We start from the raw sequence: 21,458 nt of genomic DNA on the forward strand, positions 1-21,458 counted from the left end.
ATAACCAAAAGCAGCAGCTGTAACATCATGTTACAGTGCAAAGAATGCCAGGATAATACCTAAAAAACATCAAAGAAGAACTGGCCATCTAGAGAACACCATTGGTCTGTATTGGAACATATTGGTGTGCAAATAATAATACTGTCACACTTTTTTAGTGTGACAGTATATATTTTTATGAATTTTAAGTGGTATATTTTCAAATCAAATGTGCAATTAAGATGTCTGGTTCAGTTGTTTTCAAATATGTGGAAAAGAAAATACAGCGGAATTCTGACTAATAAACACAGTTGAATACAGGTTGGACTAACCTAACAACAGTTTCTTGGGAAAAGCAAATACTTTCTTGTTACTTTTTACAATAATTATGAAAAGAATATGCAGAAATGAACTTATTTTTTCTATTCAAGAAAGGGGATATGGAAATCCAGCCATAACCTGCTTCATCCTAAACTGCATAGCAGAAACTGAAGCAAATAGAAAACTACATGTCATTTTGTGCAGTGAAAACATGATCCAAAATTTCCTGAATACAATAAAAAAACTTCATTCTCATCAACTTCAATGGATTTGTGATCGGGCCCCACTTCTTTCACTTACGAAGAACTCATTTTTGTTTTTAGAATATAGAGCAGAAATACTGAAAACACTGCAATGCCTCAGAAAGCTATCTGCTTCTTTGAGAAGTTAAATTGACCATGATAATATGTCACTGAATACAATTTGAATCAAAGTTGATAATGAGCTTCATGGAGGAATCATTACTTTCTCTGCTCATTAAAAAACAGGATTAAAGTAGTCCAATTAGTACCCATGCATAAGAGTAAAAAGGAGAAAATCCAAAGATACAGCAGAGGAAAACGTAATAAAAGATTTTTTGTTCTTGTTTAGAGGTTCCTTCATGCATTTGTGAAACAACACATAATTAATCCTCTGCTCTTTCTGAACTATAGGCTTACCTGTTTTTTTTAAAACTTGTTTCACTTGGCTTCAGGTGACTTTTTAAAGAAAAAATAAGTATCTGTAATTAAATTCCCATCTGCAAATAACATCAGAATTAATTGCAGATTAATGCAATTAGATTGGAACTTTTTCAAAGGACTTTTTGTTTTTTAATTATATGCTCTTTAAGGAATTGGTAATGTTTCTTGTCTAGAATAGACAGTAGCAGGAAAAGTGAGATGCTTTGCAATGAAATGCAGTGCTTTATTGCCGTGATTTGCTTTAGCCATGAAAAAGGTAGGCATGTTATTGTGGCACTTACCACCTTATTCTCAGATTAATAGAGATAGTTGGGTGACTAATTCCATATAGCTTTAAATAAGGAACTTACAATAACTTTTGGAGGTGTCAAGTATTCACTGCAGGATCCTGAATGACTGTCCTTGACCAGACTCCTAAATTCTAAACAACTTGAACAGCATTAGACATATTCCTGCCTTTTTTTTTTTTTGTGGGATTCATCTTGCAGATGCAAAAATTTGCATGTCTACAATTCAGCAAGGTGACTAGCCTTCACAATTTCAAAGATTTGGTCAATCCAGTTGAAAGACCCTCAAGAATTATTTGACATGTCCTGAGATAAATATTTTCATTTTGTCACTTTTGGTATTTTTTACGTGGTCCTAAGTGATCAGTTTTGGCATGGGCCAGGTAACCTACAGAGGTCTCTTCCAACCTCAGCCATTCTGTGATTTAAAGTCTTGTCAGGGATAGGAACAAGAATTGCCCAAGAATTAAAAATACAACTTAAAATTACCCTGCAATATTATTTCCTGGCCTAACTGTTCTGATTTACTATCTGCAATGTTCTAATGCCTAAAGCTGTCAGACCTAGACAAGAACAGAACTGTATTAGTCATTACTATCTGACAAAATGATCTAATTATATATGCATAATAACACAAGGCTAAACAATCCAGCATTTGGATTGTGGGAATAGGAAGCTAGGATCTTTTCCCAGATTTACTTACACAGAAATTCACTAATGGTCTTTAATTTTCTCTTGGTGCTCCTCCCATTTCATTTGAGCTATCATTTGCTGAGAAAAACTCTGTTTTATTATGGATTTTTTTCTCATGTACTGCAAAGCAATCCAGTCCAAATAATGAAAAATCACTTAACAATCTACTAAGATAGTTTGCTACATCAGAGGAATGCAGATTATTGTGGTGCACTGCTCAGTTTGTATAAAACAGGAAAGTCACTTTTTGTGGCTTGTATGTTTGTTTGTTTGTTTTTCTCAGCCAATGGCATTACTTGAAGGATTATGTAAGACTGCAGGAAAATGGAGAAAAATATACCAGTTGCAAGCATAAGACTTTCTTCCAGCAGATCAGTAGAGTGAAAATAACCTGGCAGCCTTTTCCAACAGGGAGGCTTGTACACAGCACCAGCTTGATGGCCTGTAGCAATGGCCCATTTCATTCAAGGATATTACCTTAATAGGATCTAAAGGATTGTGAACGAAGTTATAAAACTTGGGTGCTAAATCTATATTTAGGGATGCAAAACAAGCATTCAGAGAGTGGCTGAGGAAACAGCATGAGCATACATCTGTAGCTTGCTAACGAGTGCATGCTCCTGGGAAGTCCAGCATTGTGGCTTCTTTCAGTCCTGCTCTCCGCTCCCTGCCCCCAGCCACTGCCTTCTTCCTACCTTGGGAAGGGGCTCTCATACCGAACCACAGGTTGGGGGAACTCAATGCTTTTCTGAGACTGAGGATGGAAAAATGCAAGACCGAGGATAGAGGAGAAAAAGGCTATTCTGCAGGAGACATTAGGACAAAGTAGAGACTTAAGGGAAAGGCAGAAGATAAGAAGGAAAGCAGTGGCAGACAGGAAAAGATACATCAAACTCAGAGAATGGAAGAATGGCAAGGAAGGACAAATGACAGAGGGGAGAAATCCTGGATTATGTTACTTATTAGAGCCAACATATTTTCAAAGATTGGAAATTTTTTTCTTTAATAAATCTGCTGGTATATTTGGATTGGGGTACCTGCAGCCTTCCTGTAGATTTGGCACCCCATTATAGATTAAAAGATAATATCCAGGGAGTACTACAAAATCTAGTATTTGGAGCAGCAGTTGGTTATACTGGTTTGGACAGCAAGAAATGTAAAGATCCAGGTTGTGAGCTGCATGAGAAGGTGTGAGGAGCCCTCCTTGTTCAGGAAGGAGTTAAGTGATTAACTGATGTTTACTGAGAAAATACCAGGGACAAGTGAAGCTAGACTAATTATGATAGGACAACTTGGGTTTGACTTTATAGGCAAGGAAAGAAATCATTAAAATGGATGTAAAAATAGGGAAACATCCAGTTTCAGGACATTTCAAATTCACATGTCTGGTGCATGAATAGGCAGTGATTGCAGTGATTTAACATGTGACTAAAGTGGAGAATCTAGACAGCTGAATGATAGAAGACAAAAACTGAGCTGATAAACCATGTCATACTACATATATTCATAGAGAAACCATTTTTATGATCTCTGAATTGTAAAAAGTTCAGCAAAGAGACCTTAATGACAAACCAAGGACAGAGTTGAGTCGTGCTTCTTGGTGCTCCAGAGATTCTGGAGCAGCTGCCTGCAGGCAGTGACTGAACAGCTACCCCATTGGGTGCAAAGTAGGGATGTGGGTGTCTGGGGTGCCAGCAGCCTGCCAGCTCTGGCAGCTCCCAGAGTACTAGCAGTCCCCAAACCAGTGTGATTGTCAGGGAAAACAACAGACCCTGAAGGAAAAAATTAATACTAATACCCCCCACTTTTACAGACTAGGTCCCTTTTTTTAAGATACAGTATGTTCTTCCAGCCAGCTCAGATCTGCTTTACACAATTCATTTTCTTTAACATATTGTTATTTAATTTGCTTTCAGTATAATAAGTAGCTTAAACCACTAAGACATTAACACTATCACCCTTCTAGCCTGTAGATTGATTATTGTTCTTGCATCTATTCATTTAGAAAATGAAATTCAGGAATATTTCATATACTGAAAATTGCAGCATTTCTGAGTTCTCTTCATTAATCTGTGTGAGGTAGAAGTGTCTGCCTTTTTTTAAATTCTATTTCCTATTGTGACATTAGTATATACAGATAGTAAAGAAGGCCATAGTCCCACTGTGATGATCTTCTAGGCAAGTCAAGGCTGACCATAGCAGAGCGTGCTTGGAAGCTGAAATTTCAAATAAGAAGCACATTCTTTTTTTATACTGTTGTTTTAGGTTATTACTTGATTAACTAAGTTTTCTGCAGACATCAAGGAACAAATAAATGTTAGAGAAGGTCTGAATCAGCTGTGGGAGGTGTCTGAATGAAAGGGAAAGCAAAAAAAAAGCTGAGCATCAGAACACACTTCTAGACAACAAAGTCTATCAAAGAGTTTTTCAAAGCATTTGAAATTAGGCTTAACTGCTACAAGATTGGTTTTGTACCTTTCTCTGTTTGTGCTGACTATAATGTCGCCAAAAGCAAATCAAACCAAAAGACGTCCCCTTGTCATCGTATCTGCCTTCATGCTGCCCTTCTAACATGTCTTGTCTTGATTTTGTTTTCAAGGGCACATCATAGCAATTTCCCAGAATAAAACATACCATGGATGTCCGGGTCAGACAGTTAGCAGTGATGTCTCTGCTCGCTATGGTTGATGCTCATCTGCCGAAGCCGGCACGGGCCCCTCTGGTTCTGCACAGGCCCTTCATGGTTGTTTGGAATGCACCAACGGAGCAGTGCAGGCTGCGGTACAAGGTGGACCTGGATCTCAGTGTTTTTGACATTGCATCCAACATCAATGAGACTTTGAGTGGATCCAATGTGACAATCTTCTACCACACTCATTTGGGATACTATCCTTACTACTCAGATAGCGGAGATCCTGTTAACGGAGGGGTGCCCCAGAATCAAAGTCTTATCAAACACCTTAGTAAAGCAAAGTCTGACATTGACTACTGCATACCCATGAAGAAATTTCAGGGACTTGCAGTCATTGACTGGGAAAACTGGAGGCCCCAGTGGGACAGGAACTGGGGCAATAAAAGCATTTATAGAAATAAGTCTCTTGAGATTGTTTGGAGACGGCATCCTCGGTGGTCAGAAGAGAAAATTAGAAAAGTGGCAAAAGAAGAATTTGAAAATGCTGGCAGGAGTTTTATGAACAACACCATCCTTCTGGCTGAGCATATGAGACCAAATGGTTTGTGGGGTTACTATCTTTACCCAGACTGCTACAATTATGATTACAAAGAACATCCCCACACATACACGGGGAAGTGCCCACCCATCGAGTCTTTCCGCAATGACCTCCTGCTTTGGCTGTGGAAGCAAAGCACTGCTCTCTACCCTTCTATATACCTGGATTATATACTGAAATCAAGTCCAAATGCACTAAAATTTGTTCACTATCGGGTTAAAGAGGCAATACGTGTTGCCTCAATTGCTCGAAAAGACTACGTTTTGCCTGTGTTTGTTTACTCCAGACCATTTTATGCCTATACTTTTCATGTTTTAACAGAGGTAAGCAGACAGACTTCTTTAGAAATTGAGAGATTTGAAACTGCTTTTAAGAAAAAATACTTTCTAAAAGCTTTTCCTGTATAAAAGCACTTATGCATTTGTTTTTCATATTAAGGCAGCCCCTCTGAAAGGAAGTACTGTAGTCACAGTACAAAACTCTATACCTTTAAAGCATTAATATTGCAGTGGTTTGGTCTACTTCTGTAGGATAGCATTGTATATTTTTAATGAGGGTAATTTAGAAAGAAAGTACAAGGAAATAATTTCCTGAAGGAAGTAATTCATTCTGATATTTTAATTCTTCAGGACAGCTTGTGAAATGAACTTGACAAATTTTGTGAAGTTTAAAACTAATTAGTGTAAAGGAAAGACAAACTTTCATGAGAAAGGACCCTCAGGGTTTTTTGTTTCTTTATGCAAACGTAAATTCATTCAGTATAGAAATAAACCAGTCAAGTAAAATAGTCTGGCTTGCAGTTCCTAACTCCTGCATGATGACCATTGACCATCTATCTCACTTTTCAGAGGAACAACATCTTCATGCCCAACATTTAGTGATAAACTGTGGAGTCCTTTTATTAAAGAAACCAAGTTTTTGAGTCATGCAATATTTCTTCAACCAAAGATCACATGCAATAAATATATAGTGTCCACAACATTGATGGTAAATTATATACATTCAAATCCCAGACTTTGTGGATATGTCATGACAAGTGTTGCTGTGACTTTGGTTATGCACGTAATTTCTCTAGTAGTTGTCCCGAGTGCCAGAAGTTTTTCTTCATTTGCTATCAATTCCCTGAGAGGGAAGAAAACCTGGGGCAGAGAACTCATGGAAACAACTCCTTGATGACTAAGAGCATCTGGGGGTATTCCCTCCCTTTGTTTTGTGGACAGCTGCAAGAGAGGTCGCTTCTGCTGCTGCCAGAGACAAGTTCTTACTCAAACCAGAACAGAAGACTGCAGAGAAGTGTCAAGAGAAAAGGTAAAAGTTGGTCCAGTGAACCACAAGCTGCATGTGGCTGCATGGAGCTGGAACTGAAGACGTGCGGCAGAGCCCTGAGAGCCTGAGAAATGTTTCAGGCTGACCCCAGGAAGAAAATGGTAATTTCAGGCTGCCTCTGGGAAGCAAATTATACACAGAAGTAATCATGAATTTCCTCTGTTCATTTTCAGCGACCAGGGACTCCCTGGAGATGTTTTCTGTGTGGAAATCACAGGTCCTAGCTGGCTCAGAAACCATGGGCAGATAGGCAAGGCTGGGTCCCACTGAAGGCGAGGAGTCACTGGGGTCAGTACAGGCAGGATTTCACCCAGAACACCTTCACTGAAGAACTCAGACTAGGAAACACGTGAGCATTCTTCAAATGCAGTCTGTAATAATACTTTTTATAAAATTAACTAGTCTCTTGATTGATATAAAAATACCATGAATGTTACTGAAAGCTATGAAAACTAACATGCTGTTACCAGCTATGTGTGAATTCACAATCTGTGGTGGTATAAAGTTATTGTTTTACCTCAAGATATTTTCTGAACAGTACAGTGGTAATTTGGAGTGAAGCTTCTTTCAAGTTACACTCTTTAACTCACCATCCTGTTTTCCAGTTGCATGTAGCCATTTACTTTTGGATGCTTTAAAGTTCACTTTACAACTCTGCAACCAGGGAAGATCTTTGCATAGCCAGAGAAACATATTTGGATTTTGCTCGCTACATATTTTCTAATACAGACAGTACCCAGCACCACAGGCAGCCATTGGACAGGGCTTGACATATCTCCAGACTACACACACCATCTGTGAGAACAGCTTGGGGTCTGACAGGAACTTGCAGGGTTGCATTTAATAACATTTTAAATAGGAATGATCCAGAAAATAATGTTCTTGTTTTCTTTCCTAGCCCTGGAGCCACCAGGATATTTTCAATGCGGGTTTGTGTGTTCAGATTTTAGATTAGATTGGAGGTTCTCATTTGATCCATGTCGTGCACCTATGTGATGCTCACGAAGTTACAAACAAGGTATGAAACCTTCCAGCAACAATGTGCATGAAGATGACAAGGAAAGATGCTTGTGTAGCACAATGACATCCAGACTGAAAGACCATAGAAAAATTGGGATAGCAGGCTATATAGTTACCTGAGTTCTGTCAGGGACTGGGCCAAGAAAACCACTGCCCTGCTCCATCAAGCTATGCAAGAACTGTGCATTCTATTCCAGTAGAAACACTGCTGGCACTTTCAAGACTTGTGTGTAAGCTCTTCTGTACATAGTATGAAATACACAGTAAATAGCACAATGGAATCAAATGGAAAGAATTGTTATGAACTGAAGTTACTGAGGGAGAGACACAGGTCTAGCAGATCTTCAGAAAGATGAAAGGCCCAGGTCCCAAACAGATGCTGTAGTTGTGTGTACTGTACTTTTCACCCCAACTGCATCTTGAAATCAGGTGAGTTGTGCATAAGGTGTCTGAGAAATTAAACTCACTTTTTATCTTAGAAACAATTTATAATTTCTGAATTGAGATTCAAATCATTATGAAAGATTTCTGTATTTTCTAGAAATGCAGTTTGCCATCTGTAGGGTATTTAGAAACTTTCTGTGTTGACAATTCACTACTAAGTGTGTGGGAGAGGGAAGTCACACAGTAGCATCTGTGCTTCCTGACTAGATGGCTGAAGTCATTAATAAAGCTGGATGACAACTGACAAATGATGAATAATGGGTAAAAATTCTCTTGTTCACCTACAGATAGTCTTCTGTGATGACCAGGTGTGCATGTGTACAGAGACCTGCAACCATGCCAGGCTTGCAGTACCATTCCTGAATACAGAAAATACATGTCTGTAACTAAGACTGTTCAAAATTTGAAGGAAAGATTACAGATGTGCTTGTTTTTCTTTCCTCAACTTGTATCTAGAACTGACTCTCCTGTTTCCTCTTGAGCTCCAAAACAGAAACAGTTTGTCTCACCTCCTAATTTTTTTAGTGTCCAATGCAGTAACTTGGCTCATCTAAATAGGGGAAAATATTGACAGAAACTAAATCCTCCTCCTCCCTGCCAAATCAGCTGTCTGTTTGGAGACAGCCCTACATAGTCTTGAGGACCTTTGGTTGATGAACACTGTCCCCGAAAGCTCAAACAAGAATGAACATCAGAAGGGAAAAGGCTTTGTCGACTTGTTAATAATTTGGAGAAATACCAGTTGCCTATGTCTGATACAAGGAAAGAATTAGGATTCTCCACCTAGACAAATGCAAAGATGTTCATATTTAAAATAGCTAATTTTTTAAAAAACTGTATGTTTTCCTCTTATGCTTACACAGAAGAACCATGACAGTGAGCCCCCACCAATGCCAAGCTGTGCTGCGTGAGGACGGTCACTTGGTTCAGTCCCAAAAACAAGACTGCTGTGTCCACCAGAGGCTGCTGGTGGAGCTTGTATGCCTCACTCAGGTCTTCATGGAGGCACCGACCTATCTCTAGTCCTAGTTTGCTACTCTCAGCCATTTGGAGAGGCATATATCTTTCCTTTTCTGAAAATGCCCAAATGGGTGGTGAAACCTTTATTTTATAACCCTGTCTGTGGCAGGGGAGGGGTGGTGGTGGTGACTCCTTCTTTGTGTGACTATCCACTGATCACAGCACCTACCTCTGGTGCAGAAGCTCTTGGCTCTGTTCTCTTCTGAGCCCACTCAGGATGGACCCAGCACCCTGTGTTAGGCACCAGAAAAGAGTTAAGGAATCATCAGACCAAAAAGAACAAGTGATGAGAGAGGAAAAATAAAAGTAAGGGCACAACCTCCTGTCCATAGGTATTTGGGGAAAAGCCCTTCTGTGCTGATGGCTTTTGGGGTACTGAACATGACACAGTCATTCAGTAAAAGACGTAACTATGAGAGTCAGAAACCTTAATTCTTTCCTTGTGGGCAGGTTACTTAATTATTAAAATGAATTTGTCATAAGCTGTAGTCAGGTTCCCACTTGTTTCTTTCTCTTCCTTTGAATCTTCATTGAGCTGGTGCAAAGTAAAATGGCATCAGAAAGAAATATCATCTGTAACTGCACAGTGAAGGTAACACTCTCTGGAGGGTTAGCTGGAAATTATGTATCTTTTAAGTGTGGGGAAAGAGAGAAAAATTCAGAACATGTCTTTCTAATTCTTTTTCTTCCTGGGAAGGACTCTTAGCACTCGAACTTTGTTTTAAAGAACACAAAAAAAGGAAATGTAAGATGTAAGGAGAGTTTTTAAATGAAGTCCCATACAAATTTTTTGCAGTGAACTGCTGTTTTCACCAGCATCCAGCACCTGTGCAGGTGCTATAAGAGTCCTTTAAGCATCCCTAGGGAAACATACTTTCCAATAAAATGCCACATTTTGGCCTTAGCCTGAGAAAAGTGCTGAATTGCTCAGTTGATTAATGATTATTTATTCTGGCTGTCTGATAAGTTTTCATTAATTTGTTAATGAGATCTGAAATGTGTTAGTGCTAAATCACTCAACCATCATGCGACTAATGTAGAATTACAGTTAAGCTTTTGTATCTTGGTAAACTTCATAAAATACTTTACAGTTGAGGAAAGCCTGGGAACCCCAAATGTCAAGATGTCATACTGTATTTCACTTTCTTTTAACATCTGATATTTTGATCTTTAATTAACATACTTTTTGGTATTGATTAATTAATTTGCGTAGGAAACAACACCCCCCTTTCCCACTTTAAAATAACCCCTGCAGCTCACACAACTATCCTTTTAAAAACTAGCACTGGACTGTACACTGTTAAGAGTAGAAAACTCTAAAAGACTGCTTGGATGATCAGTGGCAACATGAACTTCAGGAAAGACCAATTATACTCTGTATCACTCTGAACCCTGCACTAAAAGCCAGTAGGCAGGCTCTGCTCTTCCAAACTTCTGCAGGTTTTCTGCACTGTTTTGTCCAACCTTTACTTAAGGGTCAAAGCCTCTGCTCACTCTGTCATCTCTGTAATTGTCTTCAGCTCTTCAGGGAATTCTCCCTTTCCCAGAGCATTTATTTGTACCTTCTTTTATATCTCTGACCATAACTGTTTCAGGAACAGGGACTCTATTACTGTGCATTGACAAATAAACAGGCCCTCTTACACAGAGAAATAAATTATTTAGTGGTAATTAACAATAATAACCTGGTTCTTCCACTCTATAATTTCGCCTTTCTAAGATGTCACCACTGTACCAAGACAATTTGGCTGGTCTTTTGGATTGTTTTTTCATAAAAGAGGTGCAAAGAATTTGCTCTTTCTTCATCAACCCAAGAAATATTGTAATGTCTGTCATTACAAATACTGATCAGAAATTACTTTTTAATCAATTACTGCAGACAGAAATGGTTTTAGGTGGTTTGATCATGCCTTGAAATTTGGGGAAAGAAGAAGTTCCTCCCTTTGTATTTTCTAAGATTGAATTGCATTTCTCTGGACAAAATATTCACAGACTCAGGGAATGGCTTTAAGACACTTGCAAGATATGTTGCTATGCTGTTGGCAAGGCACCAGTGCCTCCTTTTCTACACTCAGGCTGCTCTGGTAGATTTGCTACTGCTATTGCTACAGCTTGGCTGCTTATTGGTTCAATACTAAAAGTGAACATGGTTAAATCAGTATGCAAATATATGTGCTTTTCTTACTTCCATTTGACACTATGTAGCAGAGAGAGAGACTTATTTTTCAAAGCTATGTTTCCTGGACTAATGGCATTCATGCTGATAGAAACAGCAGTCCTGTAACTGTGTTGGTATGGCTGAAGAAGCATGAGTTAGACTCCTGCCTAAAGCCTATCAACAGTAATTAGACACTGTAAGGGTGATTTAACGATGTGTGATCATACTTATAATCACTTGCCAAAAATTGTGCCTACGTAGGTTTGGTAATCATTCAAAGACTGGTAGACAAAACTGATCACTCAATTCTTACTCCACCAGTTTGGGTGGAGGAACTCTTGTGAATAAACTATAAGGATCTCAATTACTATTATTTAGTAGTCAGACTCTTGAATGCCACCTATGCAAACCTTTGGAGAGATGCAGAAGAGCTTTCTAAGCTAAACATGGATTTTATTGTGAAGAATATACCACAGGACCAATATTGCCTCTGGGGAAAAAAAAAGTGATGCCCATATCCCAGTGCTTTTTTACTTTCACTTTTGTGTCTTTGTTTTTCTGATGTGTGGTTTTGGCCTCCTTTTTCAGACAGATCTGGTCAATACCATTGGGGAAAGTGCAGCTTTGGGAGCAGCAGGAGTTGTCCTCTGGGGCAGTATGAAATATGCCAGCTCAAAGGTAGGTCTTATCAGTTTATCAACATTTAGGAGTCAGCTCAATATCTCTTCTCTGCCACCCCACCCTCCATAACACCTATCTATCTTTATCAATGTCGTCGGCCAGCAACTGAGGAGGCTGGCTCAGTATTGCTTTCAGGTCTTGTTAGTTCTATACTTTTGTTAGGTTGAGAAGTCCCATTGCTCCAGAGCACATTGCTTTGGGCAGGTCATTTGTAGCTCTGTGTAATAATGAGTCCAGGTGAGAAGAAAGACATGTTTCGAAACAGTGCCACACCAATATATGTGCTGGTTGTTTTACTCTATTCTACTTTGTAGCTATGGCAGTTGTATAGATCCACTGAGAAGGAATGGAGTCTGGAGGCAGAGTATTTTCTCTGATTGTTAGTGTTGAAATCACACATAGGAAATAACACTGCCACAAGAAAAGTCCTAGTTTCTGCTACCAGGTTCTTCAGGCTTTCTCAAATAATCCCTCTTGAAGTGATGGAGGAGATGGGAGCCTGCACTAGAGTTTCCTAGGAAGCATGGCAGTCTAGCCCCCACTCACTCCTAAACCTTGGCTAGACTTTAGTGCCCACTCTGCTTTTCATGCAGTCTGCTCTTCTCCTAAGTCTCTGGCAAAGCACTGCTGATTTGGGCAGAGGAAGCAGGAAGTCTGAACTGGAACTTTCTAGCTGCAGCTACAACAACTTTTCTGCTCGTCGATGAAAATTATGTGGCTCCTGGTAAACTGAAGGGGTTGGAGAGATCAGGGCCAGAGTAGTAATCCAATATGTGCTTGAAAACCTGTTAGTCCCATGCACTGCTCCTAGTTGGTAGTTACTAGGAATATCTACTTAAGGAACTAGTTAGTCTCAGATTAACACATAAACTCTGCTTCCTGGGACTCATCCCTAGCCTAGTACTGTATGTTTCTACCAGGCACTCAAATAGACAGTATAGTAAAAGTCAATTTTTTTCTAATCTTACACTGGAAGTAAGATCATTAAGCCAAATAGATCACTCCAGTATGTAAATCCAACAAGATTTATCTCAACTGGTTACTTTAGCCAAGAACAGTTTAGTACTATCATCTTAGATATGATAACTTGGGTATAGTGCTAGCTACTGAGAAATATGTCATGGTTTTTTATTATTTACAGGAGAGCTGTTTAACTGTGAAACAGTACGTTGATGGACCCTTAGGACATTACATCATTAACGTGACCTCAGCAGCCAAACTCTGTAGTAAAGTCCTGTGCCAGAAGAATGGAAGGTGTATCCGCAAAATCAGCAACTCTTCTGCTTACCTCCATTTGTCACCCACTGATTTTAAGATCCGAAGCCATCACTCAGAGAAGGGCCACAGGTTCCAGGTGACTGGTGAACCCAGCCTGGAGAGTATTGAAGCCATGAGGCAGAGATTCGTTTGTCAGTGTTACCAGGGCTGGACGGGAATATTTTGTGAATTGCCTGACCAAAGGCTCTTGGAGCACTGGATTCATGTAGTGTTCAGTAGATCAAGAAAACAAAAGCTTTTTATCTTCCTCTTAGGAGCCATACAGCTTCTTCTGCTTTGTTCCACACACTAAAGTCTTCTGAGGCAGTGCAAGGAAGTAAGAAATGGTGCCTCTAGGAGTTCCGTTCCTTGGCAAATTTTTATTGTACAGGGAAAAGGCATTGTGGATTAAATGATTTTATCCTGTTTTATTCTTCTCCCACTCCTGGAATTGCTTCAGACACTAAACATTTTGAAAGCAGATCCCTTTTTTTTTTAACAGCTCCTTTACTCCTAACTCATGTTTTACTCATACATTCAACAGATGCTTCTGCAGCAGCAGTGAAACTTTTTTACCAGAGTAAAAAAGTTGGACGAAATTGTACAAAGATTCAACCATGTAGAAACTTTTAAAAAAAAGAACATAGAACCTCTTTATTTCAGGGCTGGGTGATTTTCATGGTGATGAGGAAAGTCTTCATGTAGACCAGGGATCACAAACTGTTCACTGCAGCTCTTGCTGAAGTCAGGTGGCACTTCGTGTGAGCAGCAGCACTGTGCCCAGAGCCACATCCACCACAGCTCACTGATCCTACTGCTTCTGCATGGGCAGTGTGAAGAGTATGGAGTCATACATCAGCACACACTTTTGAAATTGTATATTTCAGTATTTTGAGGCCTAATTTGACGTGTTACTTCTAGAGGTATTTACAATGCCATAAGTTTCAAAGGTACCTTTGACTGAACATCTCTGCAATTCCTTTTAGGTGAGGGGCTCCTGAGCTCTGAGAGCAGCGCTGGCAGCTGGCACCCCACGGTGCTTCTGCCTGGGCAGGGAATGGTGGAGTGCTTCTCTGCTCATTCCGAGCCCTCGGGAAGGAGGTAGCCTTGCCGCTTGGTACCCCTGCTGCCTTTGGAGCTGCTGCAGGTCTATGCTTTCCACTGTCTGGTCAGTGACTGGGAAACAGGAACAGGCTGACAGATCCCACTCTCACTGTGCATCTCCCTGATGCAGGGCAGGAGAAAATGAAGAACTCTATTCATTGGAATATTTTGGCTTCAGCCTTCAGCTGCAGATGGGAACCTCTTTGAAGGTGGTATAGCTTAATGAACTACTGATTACTGGTTAATTTAGCATCCATAACACGTCATACTGTCAGACTGTGGCACGTCCATTTGCAGTTATTCGTTGGTTCACGTTCATGTGTGAACAAATGTGTTTTCATCAAAGACCTCTCTGTCTTTTGATATAACAATGGATGCTTTCACTGAATCGAAGACAAAGCCAAAACATTCCCTACATCTCTCTGACTTATGGAAGATACTAAAATGATTTCCTTTTGAGGCTTTTGTATGATGCATTGAACTGAATATTGTTCCAGATCACAGACGCAGACATTAATAAGAAACCCACATATGGGTCTAAAACTTTTTTTGGCTCTTACCAGTGGCTGTATTGATCATCTGTGGCCTGACTGCATTGCTTACAGTACATAGAACCCTATTGCTGTAGCAGTTTGATTAAGATCAGCAAGGCTATACGGAGAGAATACTCAACTGAGTAAAGAGGTCTGAATCTGGCCCTCAGCCAGGCTCCCTTCTTGATACTGCCCTAAATTACTTTAAACATTAACATGTCACTATTGATGTGAAATGTAAAGCTTTGGTTCACTCAACCAAATACCCAGCTCACAAAATATCTGCAGTGGATATGTTAATGCTGCAAACCTAGACACTGAAATGGGACTGACTTCAGTCAAACAGAGACTTAGTGCTAGCTATAGTGAGTCACTCTGTAATGATATGTGCTGAGAAGCTACAGGAGAACTTTTGCTTTGCAATGTGTAATGACAACAGATGACAGCACACTTGAAGATAAAAAACTTCATTACTTTGGTGTGGGAGAGAAAGGATTAAAATTAAAGCTTAGAAAAATGGATAGCTATTAAGGGGCCTACACCTTTAGACAGAAGTTATAGTGTTTACACTTTAAAATATTTTTAATTGATTTTATATATATTCTGCTTTAGCTCCTTCATTTGGTTCAGAGTTTGCTAAAATTCAAGGGAACTTACACATACTTCAGTATCTTGAGAGCATAGAAACAATTAGCCCAGTTTTGCTAAATACCTATCACCAATGTAGGTCTGTATTTAAACTGGATGCTTCTGTTTTGTGTAATGCTGTCCTGTGTTCTGAAACCAGAACTGATGTGAAAACGGTGTAATGCTCATGCAGTGTGTCAGTGAAATGTGTTTATAAAATGTTCTGTGCCACTTTGTAATGTGTTTTCATTATATCTGTAGGCTTATAAAAATAAACAGTATAGTGACATATACACAATTTATTTGGGTAGCATAAATTCAATTAAACTGACATAAGGTCTTCATCAACTAAAGTTCTGCTACTTTGTGTGAAGTTTATGCAAACTATACAAATGCTGTGGGTGAAGTATCAGTGTTCCTGATTCAATCTGTTGTGTATATTCTCTATTAGGGAATAGCAGTAGAGCCCTGTGCAAGTCTATAAGGCTCTGTCAGTTTATGTCAGGTGTAAATTTGCCCAATGGCCCTTCTTTACTCATTAGGTTACTGCTTTGCACAGAATAGTGCATGAGTGTCTGTGGTAGTACATTTACCTGGACCCAAAGGTGTTTTAATTCTGCTCATGGATTTCTGTGAAGAACTGCAAGCCCAGTTCTGTATCCTCATCACTAGATTGTCTTAGGTAGAAGACAAAAATCTGAATTTGGTCTGGGCTTCTTAATGAAGGAACTTAAACTTCTTAAAGAAGTACCTAAGAGAATGTAATTTCATGTTTGGTTTTTTTTTTTTTCTATTTCACCTGGTTAGAGCCCTTTATTTTGTAAAAAAAGTAAGATTTACCATAAGACAATATCCCTGGAAGAAGCGTATTTGGAGGTAGCCCTGCTACATACTGAGGCCAGGCAGAGGTTGCACAAATGCATGTAAGTGCTCCCACAACTTAAGTGCTCCCGTGTGGGACCACTAACTACACCAGCCAGTACCAAAGTCAGCATGCTTTTGATTCCTTAGCTCCACGGGTGACTATACACTGGGTCACTATACACTACCAGCACACTGTGGTGCTGCATCAGTGCCCTGTACCAGGGAGAGTGCAGGATAGGATCATGCAAGGTTGGCTGGAACCTAATGCTCAGCAGGAACATAAAGCATGCACCACTTTGCATGTACCACTGTTGTGGAGAAATGTGAAATATAGTCCAAACCTCGGTAATAAATTTTAACTTCCTGTTGCCATTAAATTAATACAAGTCTTCAAAATAAACTATGGACTAATCAATTCACTTAATCATGTCTGAATACTGAAATAAAATTCAAGTGAATAGGCTTTCTTGTAAAGCCCAGCAACCTCGAAGGTAGGGAAAATCCTTTTATTTTCTTCTTTTTTTTTTTTTTTTCTCTGGTTCATTGGTCACCCCAAACAGGTTATATGGTTCACTCTTTGGAGACACATGATCCAGCTTGTACCTGTGGTAGAACTCTTTGGAGATGGGAGAGTTTGAAGCAGCAGAGAACCTTCATGATGATGTCTATCATCTAGAACCAGCTCTTAAACCATAGTTGATCCTGGGAAGTAAACATTGGTTTCCAGAGACAACAGGAATAAGGGGTTATGTTATTTATTTATTTATTTAGGACCACTTCTGCTTCAAGATGATCATGGACTCAGACCCCAGTTCTTCCTAAATGCTGAGCTGAAGAGTCTTCTAATTAGTTGAGGATAAACAATACCAAAAGACTGGCAGGCTTTCAGCTTTTCTCAAATTCCCTGATTTATTATTCAAAAATTTTGAAATATGGAGAAATGTTATGCTCATTTCTTTTTTCTCTCTCACCACAACTGCATGTTGCCCTTAATAAAATGCTGTATGTTCTGAGCAACTCATAAATGTATGGAAAGGCTGGGATTCATTTTGTTCCACTTCAGTCTTACTGGTAGATGTGTGGGGCTGTGGTTCCCACTTGACCAGTTTTAGGTGTTCTGGGCATCTCCTTCCTGCTCTCAACCTTTCCTCTCACTCCCATCCCTGTATCATAGTGTGTTGTCCTCTGCTTGTGCTGGCACAGTTGTTCACAGGCCCTTGCCCTGATCTGAGTTGAGAAACCATCCAAGTCAAAAGTTCCCTTGTTAAAGAAAAGGTGCTTCCCCACAATGCTTTTTTTTCTGAAAGTCAGAATAATTCCTCTATCTGACTCACATTATGATACTTATACAGTTGAGCCATGGCTAAGGAAGTGGACAAAACCCACAAGGAAGTGGTAGCAAAGCCATAAGCTGAGTATTGTCACTCAAGACAATAAAGTGAGTAAGTAGCCTTGGTATGTAGTTGGCAGCATCAGTCATGGCTCATCCAACCTATACCCTGGGGTCTGTGTGGCAGAGGAAGGGTAGGGCCTGGCAGCCTCTGCCCTCCTCCCATCCTCCATGGGGGACAGTGAGCAGCTCATCATTCCAAGGGGTATTGCCATGTCAGGGCATCTGCTGGACTCCCTCAAAACTGAGAGCTCCTTGCAGTGATCAGCCCAGACCTCAGTGCCTCACCAGATGCACTGGGGTAGATAAAACTCTCCTGCTGCTGCCCACCTCAGGAACGTGGGTATTTAATGTTTTCTGAAGTACCCTTTTGCCACTGAGTCTTTAAGTTGAAAAAGGACAAGAAAGGCTTGCTGGCTGAACATAATCACAGGGCATTTTTGTGTTTCATCAGCTTTTTCCAAATGCAATGTTCTCTGTTAGGGTCAGTGGCTTTGTAAAAATGGGAATAATATTGTTGTTTAAAAAGGAGCTAACAGCTCTCACAGACAAAACCAACAGAATGAAATCTCAGACCAGTTTGGATTTGTAATGCTGCATATAAATAAATATGTGTGGACATTTCTTCCTTTAAAACTCCCTGCTTAAATAAAAAAAATGTTGCTTAAACTAAAACTTACACCAGTTTTGCACTGAAAGAATTTGTTGTAGATAGTGAATTAAACTTGCACACCGTGCATAATAAGAATACATAGGAAAGGTTTTGCCGAAGAAACTCTGATATGCTTAAGATGCTGTGGCAGCCACAACTCCACTTTTGTTTACCTTTCAGGAAAAGTAATTTCCTGTCAATCTGGGCTAGAGTCAGAGGGTGGGAGTGGTTGTAAACACAGGTTACTCTAAAAATTGAATGTAGTAGTCCTGTACACTTTGAAGAACCATGCTGGCTGGTAACAGTACAGTTTCTCAGATATAAAAGTCTGATCCTTCTAAGAACCTAAGGGAAAACAATGCTGTTTCATACTGCTTAATGAATTTAAAGCCCCTGAGCTGTTCTTATTCAGCAATGGCACCGTGTGCCTTCCACAGACCACAGCACAAAGCAGTAAGGAGCAGTTAGAGGTCCCATCAGGAAAGAGGGAAAAAGTCTTTTGGTGGCTTCCCCAAGTAAGTGTGTGCTTGAGGGTTAACTTTGATGCTTTTAATAGTTACAACATACCAGTTTATCCCTCACTGAATGTCAGTAGAATAATTCCATGGTAGTATTTTTCTGATTCAACAAGTACCTTGTTTAAGATGTAATAAGAAAACAAGGGGATATGTGTATGCATGTTGATATCCATACATATTTACGTGCACATGTGTATATCAATGAGAGTATGCATGTTCATATTGTAATGCATGTGTCTGAGTTTGACTCAGAAGCAGCAGAACAGTTCCGAGGGACGTGAGGCGCTGTTTTCTGCCTGGCAGGCGTGAACTCGGAGGCAGTTGCGTAACCTTGTAGCTTGGCACGTCTGGCCTGTGCTGCTGCGTGGATTATGTCTATTATGTAACTCCTTTTATACAGGAAGCTAACAGCATCTAACAAGCTAAAAATAAACAGACTCCTATAATTTCAAAGAACAGTATTTTAAACTTCACTTATGTGGCTGCTCTTATTTCAACAATATGTAGTCTCTTCAAAAATTTTATTTCTTTTTTTACTAGGGTGATATTTTAACACAGTGGCAGCCTGTTTTCTCAGAGAAAGTCAGAGCTCCTTTCTCATTTTTCCATTACAGCAAGAACTCTCCCAGCTTTTATTTAAGGTGCTTTCCAGTATCTGTGAGAAGCAAAACAGACCATATAATCAGTCTGCTTTTTCTCCTCAGACAGTCAAGAAGTTTGATATTTGAGGGCAGTTTTTTGAAAAATAATGTTTGTTTCTGTGGTGGTAATAACCTTCTCAGTCAACTGGGCAGCAGATTATTTAAGAGCATTTTTTGTATTGCTCCTTCCGATGCTGAGTTTCCAGGGTAGAACTAAAAGCATTTAGTTTTTCCCTTTACTGACGGTGCTCCTTACCCTGGGTTTTTTCCACCTGACCTATGTGCTATGGAAACCCTACAGGGATAACACCTCCCTCCTCAACTGCGGTACAGGCAGCAAGTCATGTACACAGAGGACAGCTGGGTTTTCTTCAGCTGGCACTTGCATTCACCTTTGTGTTGTTACCCTTGCCCTCTGTGTATAGTTGCTCATGCCTGTCCCCATTGTGAAGGAAAGTGAACATTTTAATGCCCAGGGAATCTGCCTCTCCATTTCTGCACATAGCTGCTGATGGGAATGTTAAAACAAGCTTATGCCAGGTATTGTCCCCCCCTATGTTGGGCTGCCTTGGCTTCATGGGTACAGGGAATGCCCAAAGCACTGGCAGGGCAGTTTGACACGGGATTTCCCCACATGGGAGACCACAGGCCGTGGTAACGATGCTGATTTTCCACCAGGGGGATGCGGGGATGGGGGAGCACTGCTCCAGGCAAGACGCAATCTGGCTTTGGTAGGGACAGGACCGAGGCAGGGCCAGTGCGTACCACTCAGTGCTCTATCAAAGGTGCTTCTTCAAGCCTGGTAAAACTGAGTCAGGCTTAAAGAGCCCACAAAGCCCTTGAGTACCTATAATAGAAAGTGATGCTGATTGCATAAGATTAATTAATATAAGCATGCACTGAAGCCCTTCAGAATCTTTGGACTGCTCCATGGACAAGTATTATTTTCTTAAGTCTCAGCATCGAACTTTATGGTGTGGAATTTGGACATTTTTTCTAAACCTAGAAGTAGGGAGGAACAAGACAAGCTCTCCCTGGACCTCCACAGGAATTCAAGTACTGTTACACCTTGTTTTAGAAGGAGTAGTGATGTGTAAGCACCACTGTTGTATTTGTATCTCAGCAGCAATACTCAGCTCTGAGCATGTTTGGATTAAAATCCAATAATAAATCAATCTGATTGCATTGAAGATGCTAATTTGAGGGGTAGACTTACCTCACTTTTCACATTAACCTCACTAGAATGTGATCTCCTATTTTAATTTTGTTTTGATTTCTCCACTCTTAAAGGGGCACACACTCATCTCCTGTAAGATAGTATATCTTCATCTTTGTTCACCCGTGGAATTTCCTTTTCAGACTGTCATTAGTCCATTAGTTCCCAGCACCCACCAGCTGTTGCAAGGACAGTCAGTAGCAGTTCCTCAAAATATCCCCTCTGTTCTCCTTGCAGTGAAGCAGCAGTTCCTGTGACAGCTGAGGAGAGCATGGCCACTGAGAAAGGCTCATTATGTTTGTTCGAAGTCTCTGTCCATACATGAGGCTTAACGAGGTTTACATGACCCCCAGCTTAAAATAATTGCAGTAATCCCTTAGACTGACAACGCTGAACTGTTGTATTTTCTCCAACACTAACATTTAGCTTTAATGTAAAGCTCAGCTGGTGGGGGTGAAAAAATCAAATTTCTTTTTTATTTTTTGTTGACTTACCCGTTCTGTAGGAGTAGGAATAAAGGAATGTCACCCATATCTGCTGGTGCTGGGTGTGAGCTCTAATCACTCCAGTGAGTGTGTGGGTGCTTGTTCTGCTCAGTTTGGGGGCATGATCTTACCCTAGTGCAAATACAGAGTAACTATGCTGGACTCCTAGGAAAGCTGCTCGGAGGAGAGTCAGCTCCTTTCTATTGTGCAGGGCTAGCCCCCTGTTTAATTTCTATGAGAAGAACATGCTCAGATCATTAAGGACCACTTGCTTCGTTTTCAGTTAGCATTTGCCTTACAATTGAATCGGAAAAGTGGACCGAGAGGAA

General features: G+C 40.2%; 1 protein-coding gene and 1 long non-coding RNA gene across 2 annotated transcripts in view; one reads left to right on the top strand and one right to left on the bottom strand.

Moving 5' to 3' along the window:
• LOC135414873 (uncharacterized) overlaps window positions 1-21,458 on the bottom strand; it is a 377,990-nt gene that overhangs the window by 129,958 nt on the left and 226,574 nt on the right. The window lies entirely within an intron of this gene.
• On the top strand, window positions 4,599-13,575 carry LOC135415300 (hyaluronidase-1-like). Its single transcript, XM_064656927.1, has 3 exons — window positions 4,599-5,516; window positions 11,750-11,839; window positions 12,984-13,575. The coding sequence occupies exons 1-3, from the start codon at window positions 4,599-4,601 to the stop codon at window positions 13,410-13,412; spliced, it is 1,437 nt and encodes a 478-aa protein (XP_064512997.1). The 3' UTR covers window positions 13,413-13,575.

Source organism: Pseudopipra pipra, chromosome 5, assembly GCF_036250125.1.
Source record: "Pseudopipra pipra isolate bDixPip1 chromosome 5, bDixPip1.hap1, whole genome shotgun sequence".
NCBI lineage: Eukaryota > Metazoa > Chordata > Aves > Passeriformes > Pipridae > Pseudopipra > Pseudopipra pipra.

Bases quoted from the DNA above. Each gene is read 5' to 3' on its own strand.
- LOC135415300 (XM_064656927.1), top strand. From the start codon at position 4,599: ATGGATGTCCGGGTCAGACAGTTAGCAGTGATGTCTCTGCTCGCTATG. The intron at 5,517-11,749 runs GTAAGCAGACAG...CTCCTTTTTCAG, and splicing joins CTTTTCATGTTTTAACAGAG to ACAGATCTGGTCAATACCAT. The intron at 11,840-12,983 runs GTAGGTCTTATC...TATTATTTACAG, and splicing joins TGAAATATGCCAGCTCAAAG to GAGAGCTGTTTAACTGTGAA.